The 13651-nt window shown below is 43.1% G+C and overlaps 1 protein-coding gene across 2 annotated transcripts in view; it reads left to right on the forward strand.

Annotated features, from left to right (window-relative positions):
* LOC146812949 (uncharacterized) overlaps positions 1-13651 on the forward strand; it is a 502088-nt gene that overhangs the window by 338968 nt on the left and 149469 nt on the right. For both annotated transcript variants that reach the window (XM_085619987.1, XM_085619986.1), the window contains exon 6: positions 482-702. In XM_085619987.1, the coding sequence (XP_085476113.1) occupies positions 482-702 (221 nt within the window). The remainder of the gene's footprint in view (positions 1-481; positions 703-13651) is intronic.

Below are 13651 nucleotides of genomic sequence, written 5' to 3' on the forward strand. Positions count from 1 at the left end.
CAATCCAGCTCTTTTTTCTAAAAAAAACGTACCACTCGCCAGTCACCTCATAGACTTCCGGACTACTTTTTGGGGCTTAGACCTCTCCCCTCAATGGAGGCAAGGTTACACTCACAGGTCTTCCCACAACATTACTAGCCTCTCGCTGAATCATTCAACATGTGGCGCTCAACCAGTCAAAGCTGGAAAGTAGTCTGACCATATCATCACCATCCAGAGAGCACTCCACTGGCTGATCAGAGGCCAGAATCCATTTTAATCTGGTGTATGTTAACCACAAAACCTTCTGTCCCATATGTGGATTCAGGGCAGTTAGATTTATTACATGATTTGGTTTCTGTCCCTAATTCCTAGGTTTTTAGGTCCCTTGTGCTCGGTTGTCGTCACACCTACCATTTACATGTGCTACATTAAAGGGATTAATGTTATCACAATAGTTGTACTTGTATGTTCACTACTACCTTGCATTTCATTTTAATAGGTGTAAACGCGTCTAATGAAACTGCAGAAACAGATAAAGTCAACTCTACTGCAGAACATGGGAAGAACCACAGTGTACACTACAAGTGTGACGATGGATATCTCTTACATGAGGACAAATGCTTCATCAACATTACGGATGACCTGACGTGGTGTTCTGCCTACAATAAGTGTTTGTCTATGAATGCCACTCTAGCTGAGATTGAAAACAATAAAGAAAGGGTAAGTTGTGAGGAAATCTAGCATCCGTCTCATGCTGTTCTTTCGCCTGTGAATAGCTTATACATTTTCTCTTCCCCCTTCCTGATTTATATGTTTAGCTCCGTTCTCCAATGAGATTACCTGCATCTTGTTGCAGGACATCTTTTGTATGTAGAGCAACTAGCCAAATATCAGCAGAGCACTGTACAACGTCAAAGGCAAGTCCATCAATAAGACTACTGAGTGATTGTAGGGAAAGCTTAGTTCTGAGGTAGGAGGTGGAGTGTTACACCGCCAAGATGTTTTCTTCATTAAAGAGGCGTCTTCACCTCTGTCCTAAATTGGAGCAGGGTTTAAACTATCATGAGGGATACAGAGATGTTTTTCCAGAGTCGTGATTCGCTATTTTATTTGGTAAAGTGTGGGTACAGTGTGGTACTGCTAGTGCAAGGGCCTTGGGAAAGCATGAAACCTTCTAACACCCACCCTGCCCCCGCCTCTCACCCCTTCAAGAATATTCAATGAATTATAAGGCTCTTGCTCATTCCAAGCACCTTTACTTTTAAAATTCCTCATTTCTCTTATGTGATATATGAAATGTTTGAGGGGTGTGACTCTTGGATCCTGCCTACTGGAGCGAGACCATCTGTCTCAATGAGACGACATTTCTCAGTCTACAGAGGATCCGCTTATTGAACAGGGTCTCGAGTGTTCTTGATTCCTTGCAATAACTGGTGTCTAGGCTCCTTTCTCATTCACAACTTGTGGAGGAAGGAATAGCTTAGGAAGGTGAATTTAAAGAGGTGACCAGAGTTGCTACCAGTGGTTCTTTTGAAAAATACACTTTCAACCTTCTTGTTTAGCTCTCTATCAGAGTCTTAGGGAGACAAACTAAGAGTAATATTTCTCTTTGAGCTTCTTTCTTCTTCTTTCCCTTTCCGAAATTGTCCCTTTTTGGTGCTCTTCTTTAAGTTATCTTTGCAGATGACTGGCCATGCAGACAAGGACACTTCCCACCCTTTTGAACGTCCAAATAAGTAATGTCAGACACTATTAGGATTTTCCTGCACACTCCCGTCCGGAGCCAGGACACTTCTCCTCACTTCATGTATGTCATCATCATGGAAGTCTTGTTCTGATGGACTTGAAATGGCTAGATGGCATCCACGACTTTGTCCCCCATGTCACTTTCTACACAGTTGCCTTGGCTCACAGCACATGTTTAATGAGGTCTTCTCTTGATTTCCCCTCGCCTCATTTAGTTACTTTGTCTCTTAACTACTTAGTTCCACAACCCTTTTTTCCTGCTCCTCCATTTCTGGTTCCTTTCAAAGACAGTGGTGACCCGTCTATAACCACAGATCGGGTACCGCTGCTGATTCTGAAAGTACTAGGTGCACACAAATGGTTTCTTTCCTCCCCATACACCGTTATTTCCCTAGTCCTCAAGTGAGTTGAGCTACTGCTGATAAAGTGTGCTGCCTCCCCTTTCTCCTTCCCTGTGATGATCAGAACTTCTCACACCCTTGCAGGAGGATCAGAGTGTGGTGCTAATAGATCGGAGTTGAAAGCCTTTGCATTTTCTAAAAGATGGATACCAAGCATAGAAACTCTAAGATCTCCTGACACATTTGCTCTTCCCTCTTCAACTGGCTCTCTCTAGACTTGGATGGTAAACATTGCAATCATCAAAAGTTACTGTTGACTCTGTGATTTGCATCTATAATATGAATGCTCTGTGCCTAAATTGTATGTCAAGCATATCTGTGTTCTGTAATGTTTGGCGTTATTTGGTTTAGGTAATTTGTTTTGCTTTAGCAGAGCATGTTGCCTGCTTGGCACTGGTGTTATTTATGTGTTCAGGTTACTTTGTATCCGTGTAGGTTAGAAAGTGGCTTCTACCTTGGATTTGCTTGTTGCATCCCTTTGTCGCTCTATGTAAGCTTTTACAATTGTTACTTTTATACATGGCTATGCTGCTGAGCCAGCCTTTTCTTTGAAAGAGTTTGTTCACCTGTTAATTTGTTGCATCCTCCACTAAGTGAAGTGTAGGAAGTGCTGGACTTTTTCAAGTTGCTTTTATTTAGACTTTGAGGCCTTACTAAGTAGACTTTAAGCCGAGCACAAATATTTATATTTAACCTTTTGATAATTAAATCATTAGTTTGGTGAATGGAATTGGGGGTGTTTTTTTAGTCAGCTATTTTTATGTCTTTTTTATATTTGTGATTCTCCCTTGACAACACAAATGATTGTTAGTTCAACTCCCTGGGCTTATAAAATTGACTTTTTCTCCAGCATGGAGAGACCACGGCAGTAATGTGTGTAGCTGAGAAGGGGGATTTCAGAAGAATTCTCCTCCATACTTTTGGAACACCTCAGTGTCAGATTGAATAGGTAAATCTCCCACCTCTTCTTTTAAACATGTGGCCATGAGATCACAAATGCAGCAGAGGGAGAGGATGTAGCCTTTCGGCTAGAGCTGTTGACTTCGAAGCTAGGGAACTGGGTCCGAGTCTTGGCAGGCACACAACATCCTGTGATTCTGGGCAAATCACAATCTCCCCATGCGTTACAAAAATGAACGTGTCAATATTTAATGACACTGGTGCTCATGTAAAGCGCTCTGATACCTGATATCTTCGGGTCGAGTTTGCGCTATATAAAACTCTAAAAACGAAAACAAATGTGGGTCATGTCTGCCTTTGGCAGCATCAATCCTCTGTGTACAAGCCCACGTCTTCTGACTTCATGAAGAGGATGTGGTACACATTGTGAGATAGGCAGATAAGGGCTCCAAGCTGGCCTATTCCTCTTCCATATTCCTTTGGAGCTGATGGTTCTCCTCTAGTCACCAATTTCAAGTAAGTGTACATAATAAATTAACTGCACAAATAATGGCAAAATGAATGTATATGTCTCATAACAGAAACAAGACTTAACTTTGCATTCACTCGCAGTCAACACAGAATAATTTTAGAGACTAATTTATTAACCAACTGCCCGCACTATCACTGTAAGCACCTCCATTCCAAGATTCCTCCCAGTCATCAGTGATCAACTCTTTACTCATCCACACTACCTGTATATTTCTACATTGATATCTCTATCTTATCTGGAGGGTTTCTGTTTTCTTCAGCCTGTTGCTGTGGGTGTCTGACTGTACACCAGGATGTGACATGGCGACATTCTCACATCTGTCCTGTAACTGGGCGTTGTCAGCTGTTAATATCTTGTCCCCTTCCACATTTTGTATTTCAAAGCTCCTTCATCGATCTGCCACCTGGTGCTTGCAGGAGCTCACTGAAAGCTTTAAGAAAGCTGTACAAAACAGTTGGCATTAGACCCATGTTAGTGAGCTCAAAAATGTCCATTACCACCTCCCAAAGCTCTTTGCAAATGACGTTCAGGACCACAAGCAGCATCATTTAAATCCTGTCATTTTAAGGACCTCAAACCTAGAGTTGTTAAACCCTCAAACGTCTTTGACACAGTTAATGTAATCTGGTACAGCTTCAAACTCTTAATTCTTCACTCTGTAGCCATTACTTGTCCTAAGAGAAGTAGTCTTTGTTGCAAGACTATCTGACTACTTGAAGTAAACCTGAGGTAGGCAGATGACACTTGTGTTGGAGCTGACAATTGCTGCATCTTCCAGCTAGAAATAGCTATCGACTCCATTGCCTCGCCTCTGATTTTTTCCTCCTCTACTTGGTTCTGTATTGGCAAGTTTCTAATGCACTCTTCTAGTGTTTTAATTACAAACAACACTTCTGCTGTGCCTCTTGTCTTAATTGGAATCTACTGTTCATTATTGACTGTGGTGGGTAAAAAATAGTGAAAGGTATTCAGTTCTAGCCATATCAAAGACTGTCTGTATCTGGATATTGCTCAGGCTGGGTTTTGTAGAGCATGGTGAGGTGTTGGTTCTGAGTGGCCAGTCTTGGATCTGGTCATTGTCTTTGTGGTCTCCATCCTTAGGTGACTGTCTAGATCCTGAGGCCAGATGCCGCACTTTGACCTATTTTTGACTCTTCCCTGTTAATATTGCCTTAAGTCAACTAAGTGTCATGAACCTGTTTTCTACAGTTCTAAACCTATTTGAATTTCTTTTTTTCTGGTTAGCCACCTGTTCTTATCTAGAACTCATCATATTTGGTCCTTCTGTAAAATCTTCTTGGAAGGCTTTATATCATTCGAAATTATGCTGCCAGACATCTTCTTGCTTTAAGTCTCCTTCCTCCCATCTGTTCGTATGCATTGAAGCCTCACTGACTGTTGGAGGGATAACATATGGTCTAGAAGCAGTCCTGCCTCTTTTCCTGTACTTTCTAGCCTGGTGGCCCTACTTTTGTGCTAAGCAGGTTCTGTATAAGCACCCCTTTCTGTATTCTATTCCTCATCTCTTGCCTCTTTACAAGCTACTCCAATACTGTTGCACACTTACTGGGGGTGGGGACTAAGCGTTATTTCTTGTCTGACCCTTGATTCCCGTTGCTATACACCTCATGCAGAATCATTTACTTTTTAGTATATTGCTATACACCTCTGTTTAGATGACTGACTGACATCTGCTTTTTCTCAGTTTCACTTTGTCACTCTGGCTTTGTGATAGTAGCACCGGGACAAACTATGGGTAAACAATGGGTAACCGTGTACTTTACAAGCAGTGCCTCTTTCTCAGTGTTAATCTAATGCACATCCCTCACCCACAAGAAATACAGGCGCAGGTTGATAGATGCACAGCTGACATCATGGCAACGTTAAGTTCCTCCTGCATCCCTGGGGTCCTCAATGCTCAGGCAGCTGTGGCTGCATGCTTCATCCACATGGCCAGAATGCAGTTATATGGACTCAGGGTACAAAGAGTAAGCTATAAGTGGCTGACAAAACCTTGCCTGGGTTCAGGGATTGAGCTGCTTGTTTAAATGTATCGTACCGAGGAACCCCCACAGGGTGACCGAGGAAGTAGCCTAAAATAGACATGGGATAGGGCACTCCAGATGGTATTTAACAGAGGCCTCAAAATGGGATCCTCTGTTCAGAGTGGGGAACAATGGTCTTGGAGCGAAATAACCCTCCTGGAATTAGACACTAAGTGAACACAAATGAATGCTCACCCTGGAAGACATGAGAATCTAAGGAACCGAAGGTTAAAAGGATAAATGTGACCTGTGCATGTAGGCCCCCATCCAGCAGGAAACCACTAATGGTAAATGTCTGAGCCAACGGAAATTCAATTCAAGCTGTGTGACTTCCTGGAAACTATCACAATGTCCCAAGCTGCTCCAGGTTGCATTATAGCTTTTGTGAACAGTAATGTGGTCAATCTTGCTTCAGGCTCTTGGAATTTTGGTATCACAATTATTTGACAGCTATGATTGAGAAAAATACCAGGAGTTGTGGGTCAGCTCTATCCAAATTGTGTTCAAATATAACAAGACCATGCACAGTGTACCCGTAAGAAACTATGTAGACATTGTTCTGACTGTTAATTATGTGACACAAATATGGTGGGAATAACATTCTTGGAGACCCTGTAGGCTAACTAGAGACTCCAAACATCAAACTCAAGAGTACCTTGGGAAACTAGTAGTGATGGCCCAAATGAGAACAAATTAACCTTCCGGCGCTGGTAGGCTGAAGCCTATATACAGGAATTCAGTTTGCTGATCCTCCATCTCAATGGGAAAGTGAAATCCCCTTCTCCTGGTTATGGAAACAATCCCAACACAACACTGATGAGGTACAGAGGGGGAATCCTCGTGCACTAATTATTTTTGGTCCCAGAAGACTAGTTACCTGTGGATCTGTTTGTAAATTGAACACCTCAGTGAAGTGGGGGTACAGTGTACAGGTTGCCTGCTGTTCAATTAAGCTTCTGCTATTGGCCCCGCAACTTCACCTATAGAGGGAGAGCAGCCAATTTATGAGGCCCAAACTGCACCAATTTAAATGCAGGATTCTCGAGTGTCTCCCGCCTTTAAAACTATAATGGGAGCAGTTAGACTGCTCTTTCCCACCCCTTGTATCTCTCAGAAATGGCTAGGTCTGAAACTGGGTGGGACGTGCTTGTTTTTGGGGTAGTGCCAATTTAATCAAACAATATTTTTCATTGTTTGTTGTTATGTCCTAGCTTTTATAACCAAACCACACAGGTGGCTCAGCTCTAGGTCAGCTGGCTCTATAAATGTGCTGTCTTGCACACCTCTACTGCTGCCAGACTTAACATGTTTGACTTGGCTGTGGCAACTGCCCTCTCACCAGCTGTACACTATAAGCCCGCCATTTGTGTTTACCTTTCTGGGTCCGCTTCTCACCCAGCGCCATGCTGAATTCAGGGTGTGGCAGTATGGCAGGTATGTTAAACACAGTTTAGGTGATGTGTGTTCCCTCTCCAGGAATCGCAAATCTGTGCTGGTCCTCTGTGTGGATGATGTAAGATTTTGTAATTTTCTGTACCTTCTGATATCTGTTCATGAATAACATATACAATATTTAAAAAACTAAAATTACTATACACATTTCATATTTTCTTCCACAATGGAGTACAAGACACATTATACAATTGTTAAATCTTTGGACCTCCCCAACAAAGTTCTTATTCAAATGTAGGTGTATGTACATTGTCAAACTTGTATAATGCAAAACCATGGACTTTTTCACTAAGTTGCACAGATAATTCCAACCTGTTTCATGGAACAATATGTATAGTCTTCTGATTTGACATTACACACATAGCTGGTAATCTTTGCAACAACTTCCATATGTTTTTCTAAAACAAATTAAAAGGAAGACGCAACACCGGATAGTTGAAGGTAAGTGCTGGGTTTATTCCAAGTGACCAAAAGCGCAGCTCCCTCCAACTGACACTTGGAAACCCAGGGAAACCAGTCTTCCACATTTTACTCCACCTGGCTGGATCCCAACACCTCTTCCTAATGAATAAAGCAAAATAAATTAGTCTTGAAACAACTTAATCAAGACAAAGTGCACAAAAAACAATTCACAAATCAAGTATGAAATCCTAAGAAATAATAACATGGACATCCAAAAGTAGACACTAATAAACAAGACGCTGCTAACTGCCCGTACATGAACCCATCTTTCCTTTGTGTGCGTGATTCATGTAACTTGCACATGTTTCCTTGCGGGAGCGCCACACCAAAACAAGCATGAAAAAAATACACTTACCCCTGATGTATGAGTGCAATTCTGTCTTTATTCCAGACTCTGCCATCCTCAGAATGTACTACACAAAGCATTAATAATACTACCTTCACAGGACCAGAATTTATGGAGCCATCTTTCACCATAAAATGCGCAGTTTTGGTTTTATTTCTTAATTCTGGCCTAACCACCCACCTCAATATTTCTCAAATCAGTTTTCCTCTGATGCCTCACGTACTCGCTCTGTACTCTCTTACATCAATCACACCAGACAAAAATGAAGAGTCAACTGTGCTTTGCTCCCTCCATACTCTACTAGTCTCGGATATCACTTTTTGACTTCTGCTGGTGACACGTAGCTGGTTCCAAGTGGACACATGGAAGTCTTCTTGTAAGCCCACAAGATATCTTCCACAACTGGCCTCCAACTTAATTTGCTAGGTAGCTGAACCAGTTTCTCTTGAAATGCGAAAGGGATGCTTGTTACCATGTGCATCTAAAAAATTCCTTCATTTCCTCCGACACTAAGGGGCTCATTAGGATGGAGGAAGGACCGCCACCGCCAGCCATGCGGTAGTGGTCTTTCCGTCCCCCGACCGCGATTTTCCTCCGTGAAATTAGGATGGCGGGGGGAATCTCACTGCGACTGTGGCAGTCGCAAAGACCGTCTGCCACGGAACCGCCACAAGCAATCCTTATGATTGCCTGGCGGAGCGGTCTTCATCAGTAAAATGGAGGCGGTGCCTAGCAGGAGCCGTCCGCCAGAATACGATGTTGGCTGTAGACAGCCTTTCCCTGGCGGTTCCACCGCCATGGAAAGACTGGTGGGGATTGGGTTTGGAGGCACATTGCAGGGACCCCTTGTGTTGGGGAGGCAAGGGTGCACTTGGGGGGTACCCATGGTACCCCCCTACATTTCACAGCACTACGTAGCAGGCACCGTGTGGTGCCTGCCACGTAGTGCTGTGAAATGCAAAACATGGCATTTTAGCATCGCGGCAGGTGCTGCTGTTAGCAGCAACCACTGCAGTTTTAAAATGCAGGATCTGACTGCCATGGTGGCGGTCGCATCCTGATCCGGTGTGCTTGACCGCCGCATGCATAACAGACGGTCCAGGTTTACAACAGGATGGCAGACGGACTTGAGTCCGTCCGCCATCCTAATGAGCCCCTAAATCGGTACAGTTGCCAGTTACAATTTTGTTAAGGAAACTGTTTCTTATTAAGACTCTTTGCAGGAACTGAATTATAGAAGTGGTGTTTATGCTTCTAACAAATCTGAATTTGGGTCACTATGACATAATTAATTTTAACTGGCAAATTTGGAACCTTCACCCACCTATGTCTAAAGCCAACTTTGACCAAGGCAAGGAAGGTGCGTCCATCGAACCTAGAGGAAAAGGTTGAGTTACATGGATTTTATCACTCATTTTGCAAGTCTGCATAACCCTTCACAAATCATTCTAATGTTTATTCACTTCTTGCCACCAAAAGTCCTCATGCTCTCTGCATTTTCCTCATTCAGATGCCTATGTGTCCTTTATGGTCTACCTCTAACACCTTCCTAATGGCACAAGGCACCAACAATTGTCTCAGCCTGTGTAAAAGACCCTTCTCACATGTAAGTTCTGGGGCTACTTGAACATATGCTGCTGTATCCAGAAGCAACTTTTTGGAACTGGACCAACCATGCACATTCCACGAAATGACCCTAAGAAGAACAACATCTTTGTTGACCCTCCACTCGATCCTTACCAAGGCTACCAAGTTGTTTAATGACTGAGGTATACTTGTCCACTATTTCTACTGAAGACATAAGACTGCCCTGGCTTGTCTGCAGGACACCAGTTGCAGTCATATGTTGAAGAACCAGAACCTTTTGGGCCTGGCGGCGCAGGGTACGCCTTAATCTCCTGGGTTTCTCCTGCTCAGCTACACAGAGACACGGGACACTCTATTAGGCGTTAGATGATCAGATTTATTAGCTGCAGCTAGTACAGTTGTCCCAGAAGTACACAAGGTAGGTTCTCAGGAGACTGCCACTTCACTCTGTGGCGCACAAACTTTGATACCATATACTTAACATATACATTAACCAAGTATACACCCAGCAAATACAAGAAAGAGCCAATAAGGAAAGTTGGAAAATAGGACAGAACCAATAGGAGAGATTTGAAAACAAAAGTGTCAGATGACTTGAAGAAACCTCTCCTCCAACTGTGTTTGTCACCCCTCCCTCAAACTAATTTATTAACGGATTTGTAACAAACTTGCAGGTGGCGAGATACGTTTGTGTGTGTTGGAGGACAGTTGTGAAACGAGAGAATGCTAGCAGAGGACAGTGAAGGCCAGACGATAAGATAAAGTCGGTAAAGAATAGTGTGAACCAACAGATAGTTGAGACGGGGATTAGAAAAACCAGACAGGGATTAGTGTACTCGGCTAAACCTAACACCAGCTTTGCAAATAGAGGCAGAGAGACCATTGCGACACGAGACTGCAGAAAAAGCAGAATAGACTTTGTTCGCCGTGCTGCCTGAGTGATGGCAACACAAAATGGCGGCGGAGCACAAGATGGCAGGTCGCTTCGATTGCGATCGGGAATCGAAGTTCCTCAGACCCTCCTTTTGCCAGAACTCAGGCAAGATAGACTCATGTTAATCTGAGTCAACGTCGATAGCCATGAGGTCATCGAGCTGTTGCTGTAACATCATTCTTATGTTTTCTGTTCTTGGCGATTTGGGCTTGGGGATGCACATAGTAGCACATAGGTCACAGATGGCGGGACCACAGTGCATACAAAGGCAACAGGAGAAAATAATGGTAAAAATTATTCTGAGAAATGTCAATGCTTTCCAACCCCATTTGGACAGTAGTCCCCAAAACCAATCCGAAAAGGACCAATCTCCTTCGTCCTGGTGAATCGACTCAGAGATTATATGCAACTTGGAGATAGCTTGGTATACTGTCAGAGCGTCATTAGGTATGAAAATACAGCAACTTGACCCGATCAATTTGCACACTCCACCACGATCTGCAAGAACAAAATCTAAGGCAACTAGATTTTGTAAGGTCATAAGACGGTCCGCCTGTAGTTCTGCCGTGATATTACTTAAGGCTCCTACAGTGACGTCTCTTGTGATCTCTACGACACCGACTAGTTGCCTTATATTTCTGCTGTTGGCCATTGGACCCCAAAAAGGAAGAAATCCTTTGAGGAAATCTCCTCCCTCTTGTCCTGCTGTGTCTTTCGAATCAATAATCCCTCTGCCATATCTGTTTCAATGATAGTTTGCAGAAGCGGTGTACGTTGGGGGAAGAAGGAAAGCTATATAGCAGGTACCAGAAAAATCCGTGGGTAACCATGTGTAAGCTCTATTGTGGCAGATAAAATACGTGCCCTGAGATGGCACTAGAGGAGGCGAGTTCTGAGAGGAATAAACGTACGTGTGAGAACAGTTATTTCTTTGTATGGTGTCAGAGGAGCGATCATTAATCTGCAGACAGAAATTTCCCTGATGAGGAATCGTCCAGATTGGTGGAGATTTTCTTTGTTTGACTTTATCACTAAGACTAGTGATATAATGGGTAACGTTCCAGTTTGTATACGCTTTTCTTTCATCAATGGAAATCTTACTATTTTCCATGATTTTAGCCATAGCTACCATTCCCTTAATTAATGAGCTATGACTAAAGTCTGGACCACCAATGTGAGAATTAATGGAGCGTTTGAACTTACTTTGGTAGGCATTAGAGAAAATAACAAAATAAGCCCAAGCAGAACCCTCATAAGAGAACGGGAGAACTAAATATGGCATTCCTTTCTCTGTGGTATGTGGCATAAGTCCACACACCCAACAATCAGTCGTATTGACCACTAACTGGTGTTGATGTAACAACTGGACAAAGGAATTGTTGTAGTATTCAGTTCTTCTAATGAGTTCATGTTGAGGAAGAGTATGAAAGAGATATGGAGAGACAGTAGAAGAAGACAAAGAGGAAGAAGGAGAGACAACTTTTTGCTGCAGTGCATAAATAATCCAACCTATAAACGCCAAAACAATACACAATATTATAATAACACATAAAGTTATATTAAAATGACTGTACATTAGTTTACAGGATTCTTTCTTCATTTCATTCTTTCTCTCTCTTTTGCCTAGTGTAGTTTCCATCTTTCTAATGGATGCTCACGGCAATTTTCCTCGATCACTCAATTATGATTATCTGCCGTCCTATGACACTGCAAGTCCTGCAGGCCTATTGCCACTACTCAGGTCACAATTAAGACTCCTACCGTGACCCTGCAACCGGGACAGAATACTACACGAGAGAAAAAAATCTTAAGTGTTCTTTTGTCTAGGTCTCAGGTTGTATCGTTCCTTTCCAGGAGCGCTTTGATTTTGAAACAATGTTCGTGGATTGGTTGTATCTAATCGACGATGCGATGGTATTGCTTCCTGTAGAATGTCGTCGTCCTCTTTCAGGTGTGCATCACTGAAAGGTATGAATCGTGGAACTTTTTCACTTTGTGTCACCAACACCCCTACGAACCCACTGATCAAAGGGTAGAGGCAAAGGCACTTTCTCACAATGGACACCGTGAATTCAATTTTTCTTTCCCTCGACTTTAACTGCTGTTCTCGTGGTGAGCAAAACCATTCGGGGCTCCCTCCATCTGGGCTCCAAATTTCTCGTTCTTTGGAAATTTTTGGTGCAAACCCAGTCACCTGGTCGGATGGAATGACCTGGGTCTGTGGAAGTCTCTGGTAAAGCACTTTGAACCTGTTGATGGAGAATACGCAATTTAGTCGTGAGATCATGCAGGTAGTCAATCAACATTGGATATGGCAAGTCTGAGTATTTCTTAGGGCGAGGGACTCCCCATACGTTAGCCGGGCGTCCAACAACTACTTCGTAAGGGCTAAGTCCCAAACGAGAGTGTACTGCAGTTCTGGTGGACAGTAGAGCTAATGGTAAAGCATCGGGCCAATTGAGTCCTGTACTAGCCTGAACCTTTGCTAACTTCAACTTCAATGTACCGTTGTAGCATTCTACTAAACCCGCTGATTGTGGATGATTTGCCGCATGGAACTTTTGTTTGATACCAAGACCCGCACAAACTTTTTGCATGACTTGGCCAACAAATTCGCTCCCATTGTCACTCCAGACAATGCGCGGCAAACCAAACCTAGGGAAAAATTCTTTCAGTAGGATTTTAGCTGTGGATAAAGCTGTGTTGTCTTTTAGAGGGTATGCTTCTATCCATCTTGAAAAGGCAAATACTACCATCAGAACATATTTGAGGTTGTTGCATCGTTCCATATGAATATAATCGATCTGCAACACCTCAAATGGATATGTTGGAGGAGCAAAGTTTTACTACATTGTCTGCACATTTTGGGATTTCGTCTTTTTGCCACACTGGAGCCAGAAGTTTGCATATACCTTTCGCACTTAAGTGGGCTGGACCAGGAGCCATAGTAACCACTGGGAGCACATAGGCATCTGGTAACAGCCAACGTTGGTGTTCAGATAATTCTACCCAACAACCCATCTCATCTAACATTCCTGTACTTTCTCTCCACATGCTCAACTCTTTCTCTGAAGCCTCTTTCTGAATCGCTCGTACACTTTCCACTGTATCCTCATACATTCCTCTCTCTCTAACCCAATTTGCAGGACCCGCCACATACATTCGACTTGTTGCATCTCTCGCTGTCTCTTTCGCTACTTTGTCTGCAAATGCATTTCCTCGACCAACATCATCTGTAATCGTTTTGTGTGCACTACACTTCAC

The sequence above is a fragment of the Triturus cristatus genome, chromosome 7, assembly GCF_964204655.1.
Source record: "Triturus cristatus chromosome 7, aTriCri1.1, whole genome shotgun sequence".
Classification (NCBI taxonomy): Eukaryota; Metazoa; Chordata; class Amphibia; order Caudata; family Salamandridae; genus Triturus; species Triturus cristatus.